The sequence below is a fragment of the Pseudogymnoascus verrucosus genome, assembly GCF_001662655.1.
Source record: "Pseudogymnoascus verrucosus strain UAMH 10579 unplaced genomic scaffold scaffold_61, whole genome shotgun sequence".
NCBI classification, from domain to species: domain Eukaryota; kingdom Fungi; phylum Ascomycota; class Leotiomycetes; order Thelebolales; family Thelebolaceae; genus Pseudogymnoascus; species Pseudogymnoascus verrucosus.
Genome location: NW_017263712.1, coordinates 49,236 through 72,480, shown reverse-complemented (window position 1 = coordinate 72,480; position 23,245 = coordinate 49,236). Strand labels below are relative to the sequence as shown.

General features: G+C 47.4%; 11 protein-coding genes across 11 annotated transcripts in view; 5 read left to right on the top strand and 6 right to left on the bottom strand.

Annotated features, from left to right (window-relative positions):
* The window catches only part of VE01_09461 (uncharacterized protein), a gene marked incomplete at its 3' end in the record, with an annotated part of 2,760 nt that extends 2,739 nt beyond the window's left edge, over window positions 1-21 (bottom strand). Inside the window, exon 1 of the mRNA XM_018278875.2 lies at window positions 6-21. The remainder of the gene's footprint in view (window positions 1-5) is intronic.
* Window positions 22-1,855: 1,834 nt separating this feature from the next.
* On the top strand, window positions 1,856-6,295 carry VE01_09460 (uncharacterized protein; the record flags this gene model as incomplete). The annotated part of the gene is made up of 9 exons (XM_018278874.1): window positions 1,856-1,965; window positions 3,172-3,325; window positions 3,377-3,560; window positions 3,612-4,076; window positions 4,130-4,880; window positions 4,940-5,369; window positions 5,427-5,953; window positions 6,005-6,234; window positions 6,291-6,295. 9 exons carry the CDS (start codon window positions 1,856-1,858, stop codon window positions 6,293-6,295), a joined length of 2,856 nt encoding a protein of 951 aa, XP_018126266.1.
* A 1,091-nt stretch (window positions 6,296-7,386) lies between these two features.
* VE01_09459 (uncharacterized protein) lies at window positions 7,387-7,990 on the top strand (the record flags this gene model as incomplete). The annotated part of the gene is made up of 2 exons (XM_018278873.2): window positions 7,387-7,481; window positions 7,535-7,990. The coding sequence occupies 2 exons, from the start codon at window positions 7,387-7,389 to the stop codon at window positions 7,869-7,871; spliced, it is 432 nt and encodes a 143-aa protein (XP_018126247.1). The 3' UTR covers window positions 7,872-7,990.
* Window positions 7,991-8,450: 460 nt separating this feature from the next.
* Window positions 8,451-10,260, top strand: VE01_09458 (uncharacterized protein). The gene is made up of 4 exons (XM_018278872.2): window positions 8,451-9,112; window positions 9,160-9,613; window positions 9,673-9,864; window positions 9,916-10,260. The coding sequence occupies exons 1-4, from the start codon at window positions 8,568-8,570 to the stop codon at window positions 10,099-10,101; spliced, it is 1,377 nt and encodes a 458-aa protein (XP_018126248.1). The 5' UTR covers window positions 8,451-8,567; the 3' UTR covers window positions 10,102-10,260.
* A 270-nt stretch (window positions 10,261-10,530) lies between these two features.
* Window positions 10,531-11,377, top strand: VE01_09457 (uncharacterized protein). The gene is made up of 2 exons (XM_018278871.2): window positions 10,531-10,738; window positions 10,793-11,377. The coding sequence occupies exons 1-2, from the start codon at window positions 10,633-10,635 to the stop codon at window positions 11,350-11,352; spliced, it is 666 nt and encodes a 221-aa protein (XP_018126254.1). The 5' UTR covers window positions 10,531-10,632; the 3' UTR covers window positions 11,353-11,377.
* Window positions 11,378-12,261: 884 nt separating this feature from the next.
* Window positions 12,262-13,906, bottom strand: VE01_09456 (uncharacterized protein; the record flags this gene model as incomplete). Its single annotated transcript, XM_018278870.1, has 5 exons — window positions 12,262-12,686; window positions 12,735-13,054; window positions 13,105-13,211; window positions 13,261-13,512; window positions 13,571-13,906. The coding sequence occupies 5 exons, from the start codon at window positions 13,904-13,906 to the stop codon at window positions 12,262-12,264; spliced, it is 1,440 nt and encodes a 479-aa protein (XP_018126263.1).
* A 1,549-nt stretch (window positions 13,907-15,455) lies between these two features.
* On the bottom strand, window positions 15,456-16,791 carry PRT1_2 (Translation initiation factor 3 subunit b; the record flags this gene model as incomplete). Its single annotated transcript, XM_018278869.1, has 3 exons — window positions 15,456-16,466; window positions 16,515-16,712; window positions 16,765-16,791. The coding sequence occupies 3 exons, from the start codon at window positions 16,789-16,791 to the stop codon at window positions 15,456-15,458; spliced, it is 1,236 nt and encodes a 411-aa protein (XP_018126229.1).
* Window positions 16,792-17,879: 1,088 nt separating this feature from the next.
* VE01_09454 (uncharacterized protein) lies at window positions 17,880-18,524 on the top strand (the record flags this gene model as incomplete). The annotated part of the gene is made up of 1 exon (XM_018278868.1): window positions 17,880-18,524. The coding sequence occupies one exon, from the start codon at window positions 17,880-17,882 to the stop codon at window positions 18,522-18,524; it is 645 nt and encodes a 214-aa protein (XP_018126277.1).
* A 624-nt stretch (window positions 18,525-19,148) lies between these two features.
* On the bottom strand, window positions 19,149-19,877 carry VE01_09453 (uncharacterized protein; the record flags this gene model as incomplete). Its single annotated transcript, XM_018278867.2, has 2 exons — window positions 19,149-19,258; window positions 19,319-19,877. One exon carries the CDS (start codon window positions 19,875-19,877, stop codon window positions 19,368-19,370), a length of 510 nt encoding a protein of 169 aa, XP_018126257.1. The 3' UTR covers window positions 19,149-19,258; window positions 19,319-19,367.
* A 1,611-nt stretch (window positions 19,878-21,488) lies between these two features.
* Window positions 21,489-22,257, bottom strand: VE01_09452 (uncharacterized protein; the record flags this gene model as incomplete). The annotated part of the gene is made up of 1 exon (XM_018278866.2): window positions 21,489-22,257. The coding sequence occupies one exon, from the start codon at window positions 22,255-22,257 to the stop codon at window positions 21,916-21,918; it is 342 nt and encodes a 113-aa protein (XP_018126290.1). The 3' UTR covers window positions 21,489-21,915.
* Window positions 22,258-22,777: 520 nt separating this feature from the next.
* Window positions 22,778-23,245, bottom strand: part of VE01_09451 (uncharacterized protein) — a gene marked incomplete at both ends in the record, with an annotated part of 854 nt that continues 386 nt past the window's right edge. Inside the window, 2 exons of the mRNA XM_018278865.1 lie at window positions 22,778-22,958; window positions 23,017-23,135. Coding sequence (XP_018126255.1) covers window positions 22,778-22,958; window positions 23,017-23,135 — 300 coding nt within the window. The remainder of the gene's footprint in view (window positions 22,959-23,016; window positions 23,136-23,245) is intronic.

Below are 23,245 nucleotides of genomic sequence, written 5' to 3'. Positions count from 1 at the left end.
TCGACCTGGTGAGGCTCTTGACGTGGGAGATCGCTCGTGTTACGGATGGCATCGGCCAAGTGAGGTTGGCAATTGAGACGACATGAATCACATCGCTGAATTTGTTCAATTGCACGCCGAAGGTTGGTTTCTAGATGCTTAACTTTGGTTTCAAGATCCGTGATTTGGGGATCGCGAGGCATTGTTGTGATGTTTTGGAAAGGCTTCGATGAAGGTCGAGGTTCGATGACAAAAGTGGACAAGCCTAATTGTTGGAGCTAATCCTAGTTTGTAAAACTTTATTCTTTAAAAAAAAGTTTTACAAACTAGGATTAGCTCCAAAAATGACAGGGGCAGAAGTAGTTGGGCAACGAATCATGCGTCTCAGTCACATTTGTTAGTTGAAGACTGACGACGTACGATGTTGGTTTCAACCAGAATTAATCTTGTCCCCTTAGTAGAGCATCTACTGTCTCGGGAAGCTCTCTGAAGAAACCCTGTATGAATAAGAAAGTAATCGATGTGATATTGGTCTGACGAGCTGTGTCAAGCAAGCCATGTGCTCCAACATGGAGATCCAATTCATGTATATGAATAAGGTCGGTATAAGTCTCTGCCTTCTTCATCTCATTCATACCTTCACCGGTTCAGCTTCACCGCTGTTCTTAACTCTCAGTGTCACCTTCATTCTTCACCGGTCCCTTTCCTGCATGCTTTCACTTCGGTGAGCGTTTCCAGGCAGACACGGCCCTCCGTCTATCATTTCCTCCTCGACATGTCGGCCCTGCAAGTTTTTGTGGTCGCTATCGCCGCCTTGTGTTTGAGTACGGCTGAATTCGCCATAAGTGCCGTCCGGCTGTGGGGAAAACGTACCGATCTTAGCCACCGCTGGCAGTTGCTATTTCAACCAGTTCTGTCAGCCGTCCTCATCATCCTTGCCACGCTACTGTTTCTTTACACAGGAAATGAGGCTGCTGTTCCAATATTACTCGTTTCCGTCATTAGCGTAGGGGGTATCTGTCAGGTATCACAAACGCAAATTATCAAAAAATAACTCTGCTAACCTGTTTAGGTTTCACATCTAAGTGCGTGGTATGATGCATGTTCGAAGTCAGATCCGAGAGTGTGGTATACGTTATGGGTAATAGGACCTACATTTGTCTGTTTTGTTATCGAGCTTGGGCTTTCCGTGGCCACAGGTTTTATGCTAAACACTGAACTTCAAAAAACTATTGACTACGCAATTCTCTCCTTTTTTTTGGTCGAATACTTCCAGATGGTTTTGGTATATCTAATTATTTACCGCCAACGGGAACAACCTCTCAGCTCAGATCCAGATCTTGCAAAAAAAGTAACTGCAGACCTTCTCTGGAATATAGCTGTCTGTTTCATCATCACTGTCACTACGTCGTTTTCATTGGCTTTATACAGCCACTGCATCATTGACCGAACTGCAACTTACTTGGTACGTGAGACAACCAATACTTCTTGCAGTATTATTAACTTTGCTGGTAGATAGTTGTTTCGGCAAGCCTCATGCGGACGACCAGTCCGATTTGGAAAAAGTGCTCAAGCCTCATTCGGAGAAAGAGAGAGACAATTGGCTTTCGCAGGAGATAATGCGCCCTAGTTGCCACCTACAAGCGCAGGCACATTGTACTTTTAGAACCGCCTCGAAAATATGACTCGCCTCTATGGCGCCATTTGTTGGTCTGCCTTGAATACTCCACTGTGACAACCTTCGGCCCCCTTCCGCCTCACTATATTACTTGGTAGTTGATCATCTCCTAGAGACCCAAGAGATATATATTGGCATATATTCCCGTAAAACAGACTCGCCACCTCTCCTCCAAAACAATATTCATATCACTCCATTATGTCTTACTCTATCGGTCCACCTAAAAGGTCAGAACTTCCATCCAACGCTCTGCGCCCCGACGATGAAGATGTCATACAACCATACTTCGACAAGGAGCACAAGAATCCGTTCGTGTATCTCCCTCGGTGGGTTATACATACTCCGGCTTGCGCCGAAGCGTTTCGTGATACAAATAAAGGAAATATGTACTGGGACGCTGTCTGGCTACGTATCTTAATGGTGGACTGCCTGCACAAAAATGGTATGTTCATTATTTCTTTGATATTGTGCACCGTGCTAAGTAAATCCAATAGACGATTCTGTTCTTCACACAATCAAGGACGCTGCAACAGAAAGTTTAGAAGGTGCCATGAAGCATTCCCTTGCCTTAGCAGATCGACTTCCGTTTGTTTGCAACGATGTGGAGGATTATCTGGTAAAGGAATGGAGATGGAAATCTGCCCTTCTCCACGAGAAATGTGTTAATGTATACATGAAATGCCATGACTTGAGAGATTGGAAGACAACCCCTCTCTACCATGGGGTTCATTTTTTTTATGAACACAGGAACATACACTCCATTAGAGAGGGCGATCATTGGGTCCAATTTCCTGTCCCTGATGATGACGATATCTGTGCACGCTTCGTTATTATTGAGGAGCATATGAACAAGGAGGAAGAAAATACGGCCGAGGATTATGTAGAAGTTTAAAGACGCTGAATATTTTAGAGATGGCTTGCGAATCTATGTTGTGCACAAATTGTTAGGCACTTGTGATAAAATTCCCGTTGTATATCTATATTACCCAATAGTTGGCGTTGTGTCATCATCTTCAAACGATGTCTCCGACTTTTTATATAGGTGTATTATCCAATTAACCAGTTCCTTTCTCCAACATCTCTCTACACCATTCGCGCTCACGGCTGCATGTCCTCGTTTGCTGCTAGGTATTGGCGTGGCGGCAGGGGGGATCTGATTGGGGAGGGATGGCGAAGACTAGTAGGGGAGGGGGGGTGCCTCTGGAGGGTGCGGTTTTCTTCTATATAGAGAGCATCCTCCTTCCGCCTTAGACGGCAAAATGCTTGGTTTATACTTTACTACATTACACCAGAGTGGGTTTACCCCTTTATCATTTGACAACAGACAGACATATAGACGCTTTCTACCAAGGTAGTCACGACAGACCAGTGAAGAGGTTTCTCGAGCAAAAGAGAGTCATTCTCGCTGCCATCACTGCTATTCGCAGCCTTGCTTTTGCCAGTAAGTCGTTGAGGCCTAAGACTCGCGCCGCCCATTCTCACATCGTAGCATGATGTCTCTAACATTCCGTCAGACTAGCTCTCATCCTATCAACCCTATTCGGCCTTATTTCCCTCGACGAGAGACCAGTTGGCATACTATACGATCCGTACCTATCCCTCCAACCCAAACCGGCGGCTGCCGCCATGCCCGCAACGCTGATGACCGAGCCGGCGCCGATGGACATAGTAAGCATCACGGGAATCTAGCTATAATGAACCGAGCATAACGCGCTACAGGGCATCAACGTCGCCCTAAACAAATACTGCGGTATCGAATCCGCCGCCTTTGCCCTCGCCGTAATCCACCCAGATGGCCAGATCTCTACCTTCGTTTCCGACGACATGAAGACGGACCCCAAATCCCTCTTCACGCCTGAATTTCAGAATGAGCTCCTCATGGGTTCCGGCCGCCAGCCATTGCGTACGTCCTAGCCACTCAAACACCACTGCCACCACTAACTCGTCGCGCCAGGTCACAATATGCTCAATTGCGAATTCAGTGCAGAGGGGACGGAGATGCAAAGCCAGACCTGCAACAACGCCCGCTGCCGCGGCCAAATCAACGCATCGGTTCGGAATCGTCTCTCTGCCCCCTCCAACAGTGCCAACAATGACGACTACTCCACCGACTCGTCTAGGAGCCCAGGGGGTCGCAAGCGCATCCGCGCTGCCGTCCCTGCCACCCATACCCTTCCCACCCGCACAATCTCCATCGGCGACGACGCCGCCCGCGACGATGTCTACCGCCAGTGCCTCAAGGATATACAACAGAATGGGTGCAAGGTCCTTGGAAAGGCATGGGTCAAGCTCCTCGAGCCAAAGAAGCAGCGTACGTACCCATACACTAAGGGTGCGTCGAAGAGGCCTCCGTGGTGGCCCGCAATGACGGGACCAAACAAGATCAGGCATAAGGAGCCAGATCACTTGCACAAGCGCGGTATGTTACCCCTTCTCCAGTTTGAAATGGACTCGAACTAATATAATATCTAGAGCGCATCATCCTTCTCATGCACATCCTCGGCCTCGTCGTAAACCAAGATTCTAAGAGCCAGGCCCGCCTACGCGGTGTCACCGTCGCAAAGCTTGAGGAAGTCACCCGCGAAGCCATGGCCACCTGGTTCGCCGACCGCGAAAAGCCTAAGAACGCCGAGAAGCGCCCCTTCCTCACCCAGCTCTTCCAAGTCCTCTACAGCGAAGAGCGCTATCGCCGCGGCGAGCTCGACGGCTCCACAACCGTGTGCGTCAACGACGGCGCCGGAGTACCAGACGAGGAGGAGGACGACGACGCCGATTATGAGGATGAGGGTTCCGACATCTCGCCACAGCTCTACCAAGCACAACCCATCCTCCCTACCCCTCTATCCTCGCTCTCCCCATTGCATACAATCACAAGCACCACCACTGCCAGAGAGGACTACCAACACACCACCTATCCTGCTTGCGCCTGGACCACACAGGAAATGAACACCTATAACAGCTCCGCCTGGCCCGCATTACCAGCGGCGCCATCAGGACCAATGCAGCAGCAATGGCATGGCTCAGTGTTTGATGGAGTCCCGAAGACGGGTTTTGGGGGCGCGGGTGGTGATGGATGGAGTCTGACAATTACTCCCCCCACAGGCGAAAAAGCAAAGCGCGACGCAGAAAACCAGCTCCACGCAGGCAACTCCTACACTATACCAGATAGACACATTGCTGACAATAGTTTCAGCAGAAAGAGGCCAAAACCTATGGGAAACCGGTTCGGTTCTTACCCTACGACCGGGCATACAAGCCCAAGCGTCAATCTGTGGCATGCAGCCTCTGCCGCAAGCGCAAGTTGAAATGCACCGGTACGACCCCTTGCCACCGATGCATATCCAGCAATGAGACATGCACCTACGAGCGCTGTATGGGGCGACAACTGCGTCCTGGGCCGGCGCAGCAGGAGGATGCTGTCACATCGATCCTTTTGTCCTCCTCGCCGCATAACAGTTACGCCTCTGACGACTACGAGATGGGTTGGGAGGCCCCGCTACTGCTCAGCAAACAAAGCGGAGAGTTGACAGGCGCAATAGCGATATTAAGCACCGACAGCCTCTCTAGCGGCAAAGAGGTGATCTCCTCCTTAGAACCACTCTCTGCCGCCCTTTCCCCCGCTACAAAAGAAATGTCGACGATGATGCGTCCATCGCAACATCCGGCACATCCAGCTCCAGCGTTAAGCCAAGAGCAACAAGCTATGTTGAGTGTACGTTTCCTCCTCATTGCGAGAAATTCAACACAACACTAACAATATTTTCAACAGACAAACTGCTTCTGGTGCATCACCTACAAGCCCAGCGGAGAGAAATGCACCAACGGCAGCGGCTCGGGCGACCATAGGATGGGCTTGGAGCCACCCCCCCATCTTGGCAATCAAAATGAAGAATTGGCGGAAACGATATCGAGCATCTACAGCCTCTCTGGCGACAAAGAGGCGGTTTCCTTGGAACGACACTCTACCGCCGTTTCTGCCACCGTACCAGAAACCCTAAAGTACAACACCTCCCAAACCCCTACAGTCGAAATAAGCACGAACCTTCATAATTTGGTAGGGTCTTTCTGCATCCAGGAAGGATACGGTGAGCCCATCACTAACGGCGACAAATTTTCAATACATTATGCCCTCTTCAAGTCCTCTGAATTTGAAGCCTACTTTAGCACATATGATAGGGGAACTTTAGATGCTGTTGCTCAGCTGAAATATGATCCCCTTCTATGGATGTTGGAAGATGTGCTTGGGAAAAAGCTAGGAGACAAATATTTGTATGAGACGCATAGCGGCATCAAGTGGTTAGTCTTCCATAGTCATCGTTGGTCTTCGTATAACTAACTACAATGCAGTTTGGTTGAGATTGTCAGAGTTAATGGTATATGGATGAATTGGCAGGCTGAGGAGGCGCAAGCACAGGACAGCAAGAGTTTCACACCCAACGAGGCCTTGCCAGACAAATGGGACAGCCACTCAATGCGCTCCTTGTCTTGCGCGGACGGCGAAAGCAAATCAGAAGGCGAGGATAGTAGAAGCGGATCTGGAGGCGGCGTAGGTGCTGGCGGTGCAGGCGCAAGTACAGGTGCGAGCACTACAGGGTGTGATAAGGTGTTCTTTGAAAAATGGTATCTAAAGGAGCATAAGCGTACTCATTTAAGTATAAAACCATATGTAAGTTTCTTTTACTTCGTTTTCCTTGCATCCACCCCTTCTCTTATCACACTTTTAACCCACCCCAGCTCCTATAATACCTCATAAAAAAACAGACACTAACAATCCTCCTAACAGCCTTGCCCCTACCCTGGTTGCACGCGCCGCTTTACCCAGGCTGGTAATGGACGGCGTCATCTAAAGAATGTTCATGGGATTAGGGCTGAGACATGGCGTCGGCGGGTACCGAAACCATATGTACGTCCCCTTTACTTCTTCTTCCTTGCTTTCCCCAGTTTTTCTTACGGTTTTAACCTACACTACCTCCTATAATACCTAATAAAAAAACAGACACTAACAATCCTCCTAACAGCCTTGCCCCTACCCTGGTTGCACGCGCCGCTTTACCCAGGCTGGTAATGGACGGCGTCATCTAAAGAATGTTCATGGGATTAGGGCTGAGACATGGCGTCGGCGGGTACCGAAACCATATGTACGTCCCCTTTACTTCTTCTTCCTTGCTTTCCCCATTTTTTCTTACGGTTTTAACCTACGCTACCCCCTATAACACCTACTAAAAGAACGGATACCTAACAATCCTCCAAACAGTACTGCCCCCAGCTAGGCTGCACACGCTCCTTTTCCCGGGCTGACAGTACTAAGCGTCACATAAAAAGTGCTCATAGGCGGACAAATCGCGTGGAATCAGGTACGGGCGTGCAACCTCCATCGTAAGCGCAAGAGGAAATGCCGTTCATTTCTAGAAGGTGTTTGAAGCTATCGGCGACGGCACCCACAGGGCAGACCTGGGCAATGGCCACGAGTGCGGGCCCGTAGCTGTCAACGTTACTCCATCAAACTGCCGCTTCGTCCTCCTCATCCAACTGCAACTCTACTCCCAACACTCAATCATACCTATCTTCGCCCCGACAACGAAAAGCCCATACAAATCCACGTTGACAAGGAGCTCAAGAGAGTATGGATATATCTCTCTCAGTCCGTGAAGAGGTGTGCTGTCTGCGAACGAATATGCTGGACAACAAGTCATCCATTCCGGTTGATTGCTTTCATTATAAACGGCTCCATGCCCAACGCCAACGACAAGGCCAAGCCGCGAAGAAGGAGCCGCGGCTTGGCCTTGTCGCAACCTGCGACTCATGTTCGGCCAGTAAGACCAAGGTATGTACCACAACTCCCATATCCCATTAACAACCCGCTAATCCCCCCCTTAGTGTAGGAAAGATGAGGAAGATGGCCAATCCTCCTCGAGATGCGCCTATCGCGAGACCATGGGAGCTCAAGTTAAGATCCAAGGAATGGAAACAAACACTGGCAAAGGAGAAGCTTCGCTCCCTTTTACCATTCCCAGCAACTACCATATGGGCCCTTGCATATATGGTCTCCACGAATGTGTCGGCACAGCAAGAGGTCACCTTGAAGCTAACGCCAGAATCCATAAAGGTCTTGATTGAATACCATAAGGAATTAGAGAAGGAGATATTCAATAAGCCACATACGCAATCCGCCACGGCAGCTAACAGCTATGTTCACAGGGCTAGCATATATTAGAAGACGGTGACGGGTGAACTTTTGTGCGGGGCTTCTGAGAGGTTGTTAGACTCACATTCACGCTGTAGTGGCCTAGCTTTTAAAGTGCTTGCAATATAGAATACCAACTCTTAATCTTGACTCTTCATAAATGATTGTACGAAGGAACCTTTGGGATTGATCTAGACTCTACCTTATCGTCGTCCTTCAAGTTCTTGAGCCACTTAACTCCCCGCGTACGCCGCACCCCAATCCGTCCGTCCCTCTCGCTGTCGCGAGCTGGCCTCAGACACCTCACCCTAATAGGGTCCTGTTCAGGGTATCTCGTGCCCCCTTTTGGTCATGTCTCGCCCGGGACGCGACGGCGTCGATGAGTCTGGTTGCACTGGCCTGGCGCGCGTGGTTATGATTGGGGGAACGTGGGGGGTCCGAAGGCTGGTGATGAGCGGGGGTGGTGGGGGGTGGTCGTCGCTGGGAGAGCTGGGGTGGGGACCATGTCATTATCATCGTGGGCTATCTTCGCTGCTATAAGAATCCTGCTTACCCTCATTTCTCGGAGAAGAACCCAGCAAAGCCAGGTTCTTATTTGCACCGACTATACTGATATAAAACCTGGAAACTTATCATTGCCACAAAGCCGCCTCACACACTTACCCGAACCACTGGCTAAATTTTACCGCTGCTCTTCTTTGCCTTGCCTAATTATTCCCTATTGCCATGGCCGACTCGACACCCGCAACAGAACTTCAGCGCATGCTGCGTCGTGACTCGCCTGGCCGCAATGACACCACTAATGATATGCCATCATCCGCTGCCTCCAAAGTTGCCTCCGACGTTCTCTCCGACGTTGGACTTCTCGTTTCGATTCCAAAAACAGTCCAGGCTGGTGTTGCTCTACCAATCGTAGTTGAATTGGGTTGCTATGGTTTGGACCGCCGAGATCTCCGCGCCATAGCAACACTACTTAGCTACACCGGTGAGGGCAAGCTTGACGGAAACACAGTTGAGACTGGGCAACGTGTCTCACCCATCAAGATGAAGTTTTGCTTTACTCTGACTATTACAAATCCTGGCACTTACTGTGTTAGGATACGTCTGGAGGAAACGCTATTTGGCAGCAGCTATGGGCAAATTGACAGTGAAGATATCACTGTTACTAAAGTCCAAAATTCAAGGCTGAGAGACTCTAATGCGACATTAGATGATGGGCTTGCTTCAGACGTGGAGGAAACAACCGAGACAAATAGGATGGTGAATATAGTGTATGTTAATCAGCTCCTTTGCCATTTCCCCTGCTTATACAATATAGGAATGATAGTAACCTTCAACCCGTATCTACGCCTGACGAAACGGCTGAGAAAGAGGGCTTGTCTCCTCCCCCACCCCGCAAGGAACCTAGATCCATGACTCAAATTCCGAGTGCGATTTACTCTAGACAAAGTCTTGACATACTGCAAAGGTTATGGGGTGCACGACTATGCGCGGGAATGAAAGATGAGGCTGTGCAAGGTGCTTTCAAAAAGGTCCATGGCCAGATGCCTCCTAAACATCACGAACTGCTATGCCGCGTCGCATGGCTATTTCAAGCTAACAAAATGAAGATTCTGTCACCCCCATGGGAGGCGTTTTACAAATTTGCTTTTGGGCAAGGTTCCGAGATTGAGAAAGGCTGTGTCTTTGGCCAATTGACAGAAAATTGGAATTCTATATCAAACGGCAGGAGAACCAAGGAAAAGATCACTACTGATTGGCAATACATGTTTGTCAGTGTTTCTTCTTGTACCCCTAACTAACAAAATATAGCTGACAATGACCCGTCTAGTTTGCAACTGGTGAATTTCTCAAGGAAAGACTACGGGAAATTGGTTACCGTTTATGCATTTGCGGTGATTCGCAGCCTCATTCTGCTCCCCAGAAATTTCTCTCCGATTCAGAGGAGAACAGGGTTGAAGAAAGGATAAAGCAAGCCGTCTTTGCTTGTACAGCTTTGATAGTTTTTGATTCTAGAATCAAGGTAAGGCATGCTGAGGGAGGCACGAGGGCGTACCGCTGATTTTACGTTTAGGATGGCGAAACCTCACAACATACATGCAAGGACTCTCACAAAGCTGTCCGCAAAGCTATACGAGGTTTTGAGGATGCTAAAGGGCTCTCAAATGAAATTCAGGACGATTTAAGAAACATCAATGCATACCTGAACAGCTGTGGTGTTAGTTCATTAGATTTAGAGGCGTCGAAGATCTCGGACTGACTGAATAATTCTTCGGAGTCATTTATGGAGAAGCTTTGTATATGAACTTCGGGAAGTTTGCAAATTAGAGCGTGCCGCCAGCTCATTGCCAACTATGCAAAGGAACCCAAGGGCGTGAGAACGACAAAGACGGAATTGACAATTAGCGCAAATAGCCACTACAATATTACATTATGCATCATGCTGTTGGACATCATGCTGTTGGACATGGAACCATCTGAAAACAAGAGCTCTTGATACTGCTCGTGACCTTGACCGTTGGCTAAATATCACTGCCTCTACCACCCACTCCTCCCTCAGAATTGATGGAATTGAAAATGCTCGTTTGATAAGTAACACAGCATTAATGTCGGGATTTGCCGAAGGTCACGCAGTATAAACACTGTCAATATCCTACCCAATGTGACGCTTCTTTTCAGTAAAAAGTACCATTCCCACCATCCCCATTAAACGTTAGCATTACATCGACTCGATTTCCCACAAGAAAACTAGCATCCTCACAGTTACAACTCAAGACCTTCACCTTAAACTATGTCTACACAGCTATCAACTCAGAATGGCGACAGGAGGTCCCAGCGGAAGGCGGATGCGGCTGGCACGCATCAGAATCAATATAATGTTCAGGCGAGGCATCGTGGTATATATTCAATCTTTAATACTAAAGATATGCCGCTGATAAAACACTCTGCAGCCCGCTTTGTTGCGGATCTCTCCTCCGCTCAGCGTGACCGCAAACGAAAGAACGATCGAGATGCCCAACGTGTGCATCGGCAACGGACTAAGGAACATATCGAAAAACTTGAGCAGCGGGTTCAAGAGCTAGAGTCTTTGCTGGCGGCGAAGAATGCTGCCGACAACAACAATGTCGGCTCCGGCATGCCAATGGATTTAGACCAAAATATGGGTGCTGACACGACGAATACGAAGCGGCAGGTATACACTGATAACAATATGGTGGGTCCGTTTGGGAATGAAACGTCGACGGGAGATATCCATAACATCGGCGAGGAAGGCGGTTATGGATACGGTCCTTTCAGCAATCACACCACGCAGCAGCCATGGGGACCCTTGGCCTCGGGCAATCTATATACAACCTATTTGGAGAACAGCTTTCATGAGGAACTGTCCATGGTTGGGCAACCTCTCAAATACCGTCGCCTGATGCGGAAGAACGAGACTCATGTTGCCAAGATTTGCACGGCGAGAGGGGCAACTAAGCGTGATATTGCAAAGAGTAATTTTGAGAAATGATACTATAGTAGCAGCCAATTTTAGCAACTCAAATAAATTTTGATAACCGCAACTTACACAGAGTTTGAGGGGCTGTATCCGTAGTTATGCATCACCTAAATCCACACCTAAATTTGAGCGAGTTTAATCACCAGGATAAAAAGTTATTTCCACTTTCCAAAAACGCCAACTCTTTCAAAGGACGAGGCTCAACTCACGGATAACTGCTATGCAGCTATCCGTGAGTTGAGCCGCTGCGTGCCGCCTAGCCCTGCAATTCCGCAAACTCCAGAGGGTCTTACAGAAGACAGCACTGTCTTTGATGCCAAAACCCACCATAGGAAGATTATCTATGACCGCTGGCACCTTCCATCATTGCCTTCACTACTGTAGCGGCACGCGCTAACTGGCAACACTTCCACGACACCAAAGACCTATCCACTTTCGCAGAAGCGCTACGAGAGAAGATAGTCAAACCTCCAGGGGAAGACTCAGTCATGCCATGCCATGGGTTTCTTTCCCAGTGTTCCATTGGTTTGCCAACCCAGGATTCCATCTAGGTGATGCACATGATAATCCTGTATGGGCCATTGCCATTTGACCATCAACAGAGTTTGCAAAAGGGAAAGACATTTTCATCTATGACTGCAACACAAATATCAAACAGAAGGATGAGAGGGTCAACACAACGAAATTATATAAACCGGACCCCTTATGATGGAAATAAAGGCGACGGAATCTGTATCAAGCTCACTGGCAACTGGATTAGGAGGATGACCGCCACTACAACTAGTTGCCTCCCACTCACAGCAACAGAGGCAGCGGAACAAGGTTGGTTTAAGATGGAGTGGAAGAACAAGCCAAAGACAAAGGTCCAGGAAGCAGAGAAGCTTCGGAAGGTGACAATCAGGCTCAACTCAGCTGCACTTGCTAGCAGGAATTTGAGACGCAGAGGGCTACGGAGGCACGGAGGGGAATACGCTTTTTGCTAAGCTTCTTTGCCTCAACTCTTCTAAGACGTGCTAATTCCACATCCATCTTTGTTTTCGCAGCTTTGACAAGGGCCGCGCTTGCCGCGCTCTGCTTAAGGTCCTGCCATTCCTGGCGAAGCTCAATGTATTTAGGGTGTTCCCTGAGCTTCTGATGCAGGTCCGTACCGCGGAGGTCGCATGGTGCGCCTGGGAAGTGTTCAGCAGCTAAGCTGCGCAACGGCCGTAGACGATCAGTCTTTGCAGTTCTTTTATGGAACAGGCTTTGTAAGTCAACACCGACATGTTTGTTGACATAGCGTGCTTGCAACACCTTGGGATTCTTATGACCCATCAAGATGCCTGTTTCTGCCCATGTTGCGGACTCTGCGACAAGGTTAGCGTACGTTCCGGCCTCGGTGTCAAATTACATACTTTCTAGAATATTTGCAGCTCCGCGCCTAATAGCGTATGAAGTTACTTGGCATCTATATCCTGCACGGTATGCAAGCTCTGTCAAGGCGCGGTAAGAAGCAGCGTATGTCCATGCAGCCGTCCTGTCCGCTGCTCGAAAAAGGGGCATATCTAAGACCTCATCTTTAAGAGGGACTTCAACAACGCTACGATCTAACGTAGCGCAAAAAAGCTCTTCTGGCTTAATATCAAATGCGTCGTGTTCGTATGCTAAGGTAAGAAATGGCATAATTGGGCATAAGTGTGGATAGACCCGGTCCTCCCAGAGCGTTATTGTCACACTAAGCTATGTCAGCTCCGTTAAGATAGCCTATGGTCTATAGATACCTACAATTCATCCTCCTCATCTCTGTCCCCCTTCATAAGTTTGAAGGTAATTGTGAGGCTCATCTGAGGTGGACCGCCTTCGACATCCTGAGTGAGGTGGAATTTCAAATCCTCAAATGAGTTAGCAAACGCATGAAGTAAACGCTAGATATATACTAACTCTGTAAGTTATAGCTTCATTGCTGTTTCGATATGAATCTGATACGACGACCGCACCTGGCCGGGCTACAGTGTATGCAAGGCATAGAAGAAAGAACTGCAGCTTAACGCGGTCGAGTTGGTTTCGGTAACTGTGCTTGTCCTGTACCCACAAGTAACGAATAAGCACTTCGAGATCTTGCGAGTCCGCCATTGGCTTCGGGCGGGCCTTGCTACTGAGAGCGAGCAAAACTTTCAAGTCTGACTTAATCCACTATCCTTGTATTAGCTTCTTTGCTACTATATAAGGACAACAACAGGTATCATCTTACATCTTTCACTTCCTTGACTACCCTCTGTGGAATCTCAATATCGTGTTCATGCTTGTACGCTGTTGCAAGGCGTGTAACGTATGGGCATAAGGTGTTGAGGGAGAGATGTGGGCCTAGCATCCCTTTATGCTCGATTGCTAACATTTTGAAGAAGCTCTTCATGCAACCTGCGCTTGGGACCGGCGCTGGCTGGTCAATACGCAATGCAAAGTGTTGCCATAGCGAGAGGATAGAAGTGTATCCTCTCTTTGTTGGAGGGGCAACTTTTGGTGGACGTTTCTTCGTTGATCGCTGCTGCTCGATATCTGCCAGTAGTTCATCCTTTGAGAGCTTCATAATCACTGTTCTCTTCAAAGATTGAGAGACAAGCAAAGAAGTTACGCGTAAAAAGCGAAACAAGAGCAAGAAAAAGATGAGATGCTGCTAAGCAACGGCGCTGTGCGAGAGATAGGAACTTAATTCCAGCTCAAGCCCTACTCACCACCACCCTGTCAGTAATTCTTTATATACTTTGATAAAATATGGTTATATAGAAATACAATCTGCTTTAGAAACGGTTAGAAATGGGTATTAGGAAGAGCGGCGTCAATATAAAGTGTAGCATTAGATGTTGGCCTTGACCGATGTTCTAAATCTCTCATTACAGAGTTATAGTTGAGGCATATTTTCAGGTTTCTGATATTTTACAATGCTATTAGGCTCCCAAATTCCTGTAAAGGCATGACGGAAAACCCCGATGGGAAAAACGTATGCAGAGCCTAGGAATGTCTCTATGAGCTATCGTCACTCTCGCGCCAAGACGACCACCAAAACCGTCCCCTGCTCTCGGCGTTCCGCATCCCTGTTCCTGCATCCTGTGTCCGCAATGACGACAGCGGCTTTATGGAAACGGGGTGCAGTTGGTCAAAGCGCTGCATCCTCTGTCTCCATTCTGATATATGCTCTCAAAAAACCGCATCCTGTGTCTTTAATCCAGGTAACAGCTTTATAGAAATGGGGGCTGCCGTGTGGCCTAGAGGTTATGTAACCTCCTGGCAAAAGCAAAAAAAATATAAAGTACTCGTGCGCTTTGAACAACTTCACCGGTTTTACTGCGCTTATTGAAGCTAAAATCATACAAAAACCTCAACATGTTGGATACCAAAGCTAACAATTGGGCTGGTCCCAAGGTAGTGGCGAAACTTGAGGGGTTAGAAGGTAATAGCATTAGTCGATCTACCGATCTACCGATCTGTCAATCTCTTAGCGCCTTTTGAGTCCAGAAACAGTATCTAGGACAGTAACAATTCTAGGACAACAATCGCGACCGATTAATGATGCCGGAATACTTTAGTCATTTCCTACTGTGTCTAATGAAGCTAGCTGTTTTGAGTCCGCAAACAGATTTTGGCTATAACACTTCGGACAAAATGTGACGTTTCGAGTCCATTACGATTTCAGCAATCTGAATATAAAATGCGTGGTTAATTCCCGCTATAACACTTCCTAGCATTAGTTCACAGGTCATCTTATAATTCCTCGGATCAATTCACAGACTATATTTATAGTTAACCCTTGCATCCTCCTTCAGTTGGGCTCTTGCCAGGTAGGCCGATCGGTTACCCCGGGGGTGTTCGCATTGCCGGGTATCGCACCAGTATTACAACAGTAGGAAAACCGGGTTTTCTTTTCGCAGAAAAACCTCCCCGAAATTAATTAGTAGGCTTGGAGAAGCTCAAGATGACAACGATCGAGCGCCGGGAAGTAGACTCTAGCGCCAGCTTAAGTGAGACACAGATCATTTCGTTGAAAACATGCACACATAGAGCAGAAACAACTCGAGGCCAGTTTATAAAGTACATTCACCGTCATATTAGCTAACGATAACTTCCCGTCATGCTCAGCATCAGACGAGAACACCAACAGCGATCCAAGCATTGCGGACAATGACTGTTGCACCAGTACCGAACAACTTGTTCGCCTGATCAACCGTCACGTCTGCCCACTGTTTGAAAGTGGCAGTTTTGGCAATTGCCTCGATGCGGCTGTCGGTCAAAGTGGCATACCAGATTTTTCCAGCCTTATCATATGCATAGCCACCGAAGCCAATGGCAGCTAGGTAGAACGCCCGGTTGGGAATGCCCGAGGTTACGTGGACACTCAGGTCATCGTTATACTGACTGAAATGAGAAATCTGGGGGTCCCGCCCGAGGATAGAATCATCGTATGCAGTTCCCGGGTTGGCCATGTCTCGGAGAGCCGGGCCCCTGATGGCAACGGGGAACAGACTCTGGCCATTTAGCCAATCGGCCTCAGCCGCAGTCTGGTTGAAGTGCCATTGCTCGACCAACGCGGCAAAGACATCGGAGATGGACTCGTTCAGGCCTCCAGTCTGAAATTTGTAAGTGAACCCAGATGTATATTTGGTGACGGCGTGAGTCAGTTCGTGCGCCACGACATCAAGTGCATCGGTGAAATAGTCGAAGATGATGCCATCGCCATCGCCGAAAGCAAACTCGGTGCCGAAAAAGAAGGCGTTGTTGTAGCCAAGTTGGTCATCGGGTTTGCTGTCGAAGTGGACAGTAGCAACTATATTGCCGCCCTTGTCGTCGACGGAGTTGCGGCCAAACACCGTATAGAAGAACATGGCCGTGATGCCAATAGCATCATAGACATTGTTGACCTGTCTGTCAGTATTTCGCCCAGCACCTTCTGCGCGAGCAAGAGTGCCGCGAAGATTGCCGCTACCCTTTGCATCGTAAATAAGGCGCTTCAGTTGGAAAGGAGCAGCTAAATGATCATGGGGCTCGTCTGTCGCCGCAGGACCAATAAGAGCAGCTCTCTGTTCGCGTATCTTAGCATCTGTTTTCAATGTTGCCCTTGCACTTTCTCGAGCCTCATCGCCTGCCTCTTTGCTCTAGACGACGTGCTCGAAAACATAGGGTGTGACATAGCGTGATCTTACAATGGGGACTTGGGCTGCCAATACTCCAGGTTCGTCTGCAGCACAGGGTGCTGCAGCGGTCTCAGAGGCTGTCACACGCTGCCCACGAAAGTCCTGGTCGACGGAGAGGGTGCGCAGAGCAGCCTGCCGGGCTTTATCCGGAGCAGCGGCGGACTCAGCAATGTGCTTATGGATATAGGCGGGGACGAAGTGGCCAGTCTGCAGTAAGAGATCAGCATGGTGATCGACGACAAGCATCTAGGGGTCTCACAGCCCCAGACTCGTGGTTGTCGCACATGATGATTGATATGATATGGAGGCTATTTGTGACTAAAGGGTACAAGGTTAATTCTTGTGAGCAGGTCGTTAAAGATCTTGACCAACTCTAGTGGATCCAAAAACAAGAATTTACATTTGATTCTCACCGTGTACACAACATTTATATACCTTGACTAAGGACCACTCCTCAAAAGTTGCCCCGAAGAATGTTGGCAACACTTTGGTGATGACGCAGGGGTTGCGCTATCGCGTACACAGGCTTTTCGGTTCATAAGGCTAGACTACTTTGTAGATCTCACAAGGTGCAAAGATGGCGCTGAAAAAAGCCAGGTTTGTGGTAGATGGAATGGTCCATGTAAGGGCCGAACGGGACTTGGACTAAATGGTATGTTATCGCTCCATCATTCATCATCATTGTTTTCATCTCCCCAGATCTCGATAGGTCTTAGATCACTCACACGATTAATTCCATCTGATCCTCGTGATCCGTCACTACCTTATCACGTCATTTATTATTTCTGGCATCTTCTAACGTTAGATCTCGATTGGTTTCTGACTAGTTCATGTAACTTAATTAAAACCTGGCGAATTGATTGGGCTGACTGGGCCGAGCCAGAGATACCAAGCAGTCAAACTTAGGATGACGGCAACAATGTTGCTAATGTTCGCCAAGGTTGCAGATCATCTCTCTTAGAAAATGGTACGTAGTTATCTTATTGTAATCTATCACATTGCGCCAGATTATCAACTCATATTCTACCTATTCTATATGTGACCAGACGGACATATGGCGAAAGGCCTGTATTCACGAATACGATAGCAGAATTCGCGAAATGGTGATTCGTCGATATTTGCCATCAGAGCTCATTTGGATGGTGGCGCTGTTTCGTTATAGAACTCGAAGAAAAACGACGGTTTGGTTGCAGTGCTAGGATTGCGTCGTTAGAAAGTAAAAGAGGGATTTTCCATTTCGATTTTCCATTTCCATTTCCATTGCCGTTCTTAATTAATTAATTAATTGGCCTTCTCTCATCCTGCACAGTATGATTTATCCTTCTACGTCCTCATCCAATATACCATCACCTATCGACAGAATATTTAGCAGCAATGGCGGGACAGGTTATTCTCATCAGACACGGCCACGGTCTCCATAACGTTAACGACGACGTCAGCATTCCCGACCCGAGATTGACTCTTAGGGGTGAAAGACAGTCGGTGCAACTTGGCCAAAACATTGCACCCCTCGGCACTGATACAATTGGAACTATACTCACATCTCCCTTGAGGCGATCGATACATACTACGCTCTTGGCCTTCATTGATGTGATCGACGAAGGTTTCTATCTCAAAGGTGAAGGCGGTATAGTTGGGGGAGCAGATCTAGTCCTGGATCCGTACCTTCAAGAAGTTGGCGACCAGCCCTGCAATACCGGATCAGCCGTCGTAAACTTGAAAAATGAATGGCTGAATCTGGATTTCTCTACTCTTAAAGAAACCCCGTGGCCGCTTAAGAAAGACCTGTTTTCACCCGCTAATCGTAAGGCGAGGGCACAGAAAGTTCTAGGTGATGTAAAGAGGAGAATTGATGTGCTGGCGCAAGTACCAAGCAACATGAGAAAGGACGTTATTGTTGTTACACATGGCGGTTTTATTCAAGATTTGACAGACGATGAAAGTTTTAGCCTTGAGTTTGCTAGCTCAAAAGGCTGTACAATCATGAAGAAGCAAGGAGGACAGCTGATACTAAAGTAATGATAAAATTGAATACACTAAAAACTATGGAGCTACGGCATGCAGACTTAAAATAAGAGTTATAGTATACAAATTACTAGCTATAGATATGTTGAGGTTACGGCCAGCGATATGAAGTGGCGGCGAGCGCTGGCGAACGCCGTTTGCTCATCCCGAACCCTGAGGTTTACCTCAGGGTAGGTTCCGACGATTGGTAAGTTAGTCAAACTAATATTGTTGGCAAATCGTGCCGATAACATCCACCTTGGCTTTGACGTGATTAACATGATGACACCTAAAGCCATACATGCGTATATGAGTGTAGTTATATGAGCACTACGGGAGTATGTGAGTGTAGTACTCACATAACTATCTGAGTATAGTACTCGTGCTGCCTCCTATACTACCGTAGTATTTTTATAACTAATTTATTATTAAGAGAATGCAGAGATATTAAGCTGCGAATATATGATTTAAGTGTAAAATGGGGTGGACCGTTCGGTGTGTTGGATCGTTCGGTGTACAATGTACAAAAACGTTAGTTATCACCGCATATTAGCAATTTATTGCCAAGAAATATGGTCACCATGTGGACTACAACTTTTTAGATACAGATCCTCAATTCTCCTAGTCCTAATTATGAAGAGCAACGCAACACTACCGTCCATAACAAACCCACATTTCATATTTCCGATGTTATATAACGAGCGTAGATAAAACCAAAAGAAGAAAACCACAGTCTTGACGAAGGGGCTCTGTTCTAATTTAAACCATCAGACAGTTGCTCAGCGACGTTTGCAAAGGGTTAAACTCACCGAGGTGTCCGAACACCGCAATAAAGGGAGCGTCGATTAATGTTCATGATTAAACAAATGAGGCCCCTTTTGGTGGTAGAGGTTTGGTAACGCGTAAAGCAATGTATGGTTGTTGATTGTTTGGCAGATCGTGACTGCCAACTTTTGCACCCGCGAGCGTATACTCCATGTGGCGGTGGTAGGTGGCAAAGCCTCCCTTGATTCCTAGTCCATTGATATCTGTTTCTCCAGAACCCTTTCTCTTTATCAGGCCGTTTATAAAATTAGTCGCTTGCGCAAGAACTACCTCAGAAACATCACCCAGTCTCTGGGAAAACTTCGCCAACTGAGCCTGGACCTGCAGAGCAACCCATTCTCCTGTAGTTCCTGTAGGCAGCGAAATGATAAATGTAAGAAGGTCTCCTTCATTAATCAGGTCTCCCCAAATAACGTCCCAACCTCCTTCTGCAATTGCAGCTCGTACTTCATTGCGGTTTGTAACTTCTTCTTCTTTTGTTACACCTAGATTGGGAGTGGGAATGTGAATACCCCCAATGCGAAAACCCTCCGCGGTCTCCATGGTAAAAATTGAAAGAATTATGAATATATTCAACTGAGAGATTGAGGCAAGAAAGTGGCGTTAGTTAACATGTTTAAAAATCTTTGCCTAAATGGAGAACGGCTTGTTCTTATATACAAAGAGGAAGGGCTGAAGAGAGCACTTTTCGCCCCAATTAACGGCAATTACAAGCAACGACGTAAGAACTTTGATAGTGCAATACGTAATAGTAACGTTAGCGACTAGTCTCACCCAGCTGCTTGCCATTAGCTGAGAAGGCCGCTGACGCTTCTTCCTGCCATGTAATGAACGGCTCTTGTGCAAATATTTAGCTAGCTAATAGTATTAGGCCTCTTCGTAGTATCCTCAGTGTCAAATAATGTTTGGAGGAGATATGATCCACTATACAGGTCATCTGCATTTTCTAGGATAGAGACGTATGGATCATCATTTAGGATATTTTTCCTCAATATGTCAGTTGTAAAAGTCGTCACAAAACTACGTACGGAATAAGATCATATCGTCATAAGTGACCGTGAATCTTTTATTACTAGCAGGGTTGGAAATCGATCGACCAATCGATTTGATCGATTCGACTAGAAGATCAATTGCGATTCGATCGTATAGATTTGAGGTGCCTAGTCGATCGATACTTTTTGGACTAGACAACTTGGTCGATTGATTTGATCGCGACCGCAAGGGCCTCTAAAAAAAGAAGCACTGGCCAATTAGCGAGCGAACAGCTCCTGCCGTCAGTTACCAGATGCTGCCTGAGGCCGAAATACGGGTCGAAGCAGAGAGCTAAAAGGGATAAAATGCGACGCAATGGAGCGTCCAGTTCGTCCGGTACTCGTGTGCTGAGCCGGTTCAGTAAGCGTGCAGGTTGGTAATAGCTAAGTGCCGATGCCTCCGCTTCCACCCATTTGATCATTCCCTGAAGCAGTGCCCTACACAGGTCTGACTCTGCTTTTTTGAGAACTATATCTGATCAAATCGATCGATTTGATCGTCGATCGATCAAGGGTTTGAAATCGATCTATACGATCGATTTCCTGTCCTTTCTGCCTGGGTAATGAGGACCTCTTGCCATCTCAGAGGATGCAGCAATGGATGACGAAGTCCACGCTGGTCAATCATATTAACACGCACCTTACTCCTTATGCGGAATCGGAATGTCCGTACCCTATCTGCAACGCGCATCTTGAGTCTCCTTTAGATTTCAGAACTTATTTTGAAGACGTGCATTGTATTAAGGAACCACGTTCAAACTGTGTGTCTAGGAAACGAAAAAGCAACGATGATAAGCAAAAGGTGCAAGATACGAAAGGCAAGGCTTTAATCAATGTGAGTAAGAAGGTAAAGAATGAGAACGAGAAATATGTCATAAGATGAATAATATAAACTATTACTGTTCTCAAATTGCAACTTAAACTGTAGCTTAAGTTGTAGTTGTGGCTGCCAACTGTGGCTAAAGATGTTGCGAGGCGTAATTTGTTAATAACTACAAAGGATTAGTAATTATTAAGTGGAGGATAATTGGGTAGAGGGTAATTAGGTAGAGGATAATTAGGTAGAGGATAATTAGGTAGAGGACAATTAGGTGGAGGATAACTAGATAGATCATTAGGTGGAGGGTCATTAGGTAGAGGGTCAGTACCACAACCGCCATATCTGAAGCTGGCATAAAGATAATGGTATGCCACCAAAGGAGAGTAGCTGGAACCAATAGGGCTAGAATACGAGGAGCAATTTTTGCTGCATCTTCTAATGCATTAACATCATCTGACTCTGACTGAGAAGACTCGGCCGACTCTCCGCAAAGCCAGAATCCATAAAGACTGATTTGGGATAACAGCCAGCATAGATGGAGATTTAGATCTGTTGGAATGCGGCCTTTTGCTAAGGGAATGACGGTGCCTATCGCTAGCAGACTGAGAGATGCGAAGGCTTTCTTATTAATCTGTTGAAATCGAGATGTGGATTGCTCGACCTTCGGAAGTTGCAGATCAGGGCCACGAAAGCTGTGGATAGCGAATACCATGGGGTATAAGAGGGGAGCCTAGTTTTCCGGCCTCTGGTCAGCGATCGACGACCATGCTGGCTGAGGAGATGCATCCAGGAAACGGGGTATACTAACCACAGACCAATTCACGACCTTAACTGAGCTACTCAGACACAGCAATGCGACGCACAAGGCAATCGCATTCCAATTAGTCGCGCTTGTGGACCTGGGCGACGATGGCGATCTAGTCGCGCCGCGGTTGAAGAGTGCATAAGCCCGACTCGAGACGTATATTAAAGACCAGCAGAGAACTTCGGCAAAGATTTCCTGGCGATGCGGCGTGGTCACTAGATACAGCGTTGAGGCCAGCAGGACAACGGTGGCGACCAAGACCGACATCTTGACATGAAGCTTCCGTAGCTAGGGACAGAGTTCCTCGGTCTGGACAGCAAACTTAAAATACATAGTTGGGTCGGGCTTTGGTTTTGAGAGTTCAGGAACGGGGCCTTGGCTCCAATAACAACTCACACTCTCGGCACGAGCGTGCGGTGGAACCCTGCGGCATTAAGCGCCCGACGCATCGCGCGACGTTAGTTATATTTACCCGGGTGCGACTGTTTACCTGGGCGTAACTACTTACCAGGGTTTACGTAACTATTTACCTCATTGCTTACAACTGGCACGCTACTCCAAGGCATTCTAAGACGTCATCGAGATTTATAATCGTAGGCCGTGGCAAACCAGCGTGGTCCCGAATGCCTGGTACTGCCGGTAGGAGCAGCATCCATGCGGATGTGATAAGTAGGCCAAGGCGGGGATCTCCGCCGACTTCTTGGCTCTACGGATATTCCCAATACATACCACTATTGATAGAAGAAGTTTGACTTAGTAATTTATTAAATATTCTCTAAACAAACACCTATCTATCCTGTTTGTGATTTTGGGTCACTGTATTTAATTTTTCGCTAAGCATCTGAATCAGTACGGGTGCTTCCTCCGTGAAAGTGTTGTATTTAGTAATGGCGGCCATTATCTTATTCATCTTATCCTCGGTGGCAGCCCGCTCAGCACGTAGTATTCCAATCTCTTCTAATACAAGGCTTGCTATAGTGTTAACTTGTCTCTCTGTGAACGTGGTGTACCAAGATAAGCCCATACCTGATTGCAGCGCGGTTCTCCAAATGGTTATCCTCTTTGGTTCCGAAGGAGTCCTCTTGGGACATGTAAACCTGGGTTTGCACATCAGGCGTGTGCGGCTCGTTTGCTTCGTTGGTGAGCTGGTCAGTCAGATCATCTGGGGCCAGATCATCTAGGTCTGCTTGAACGAAAGCATCTCTAACGGCGATTGACGGGCGGTTTAGCCTTGTAGGCTCGATAGCATCGTGGG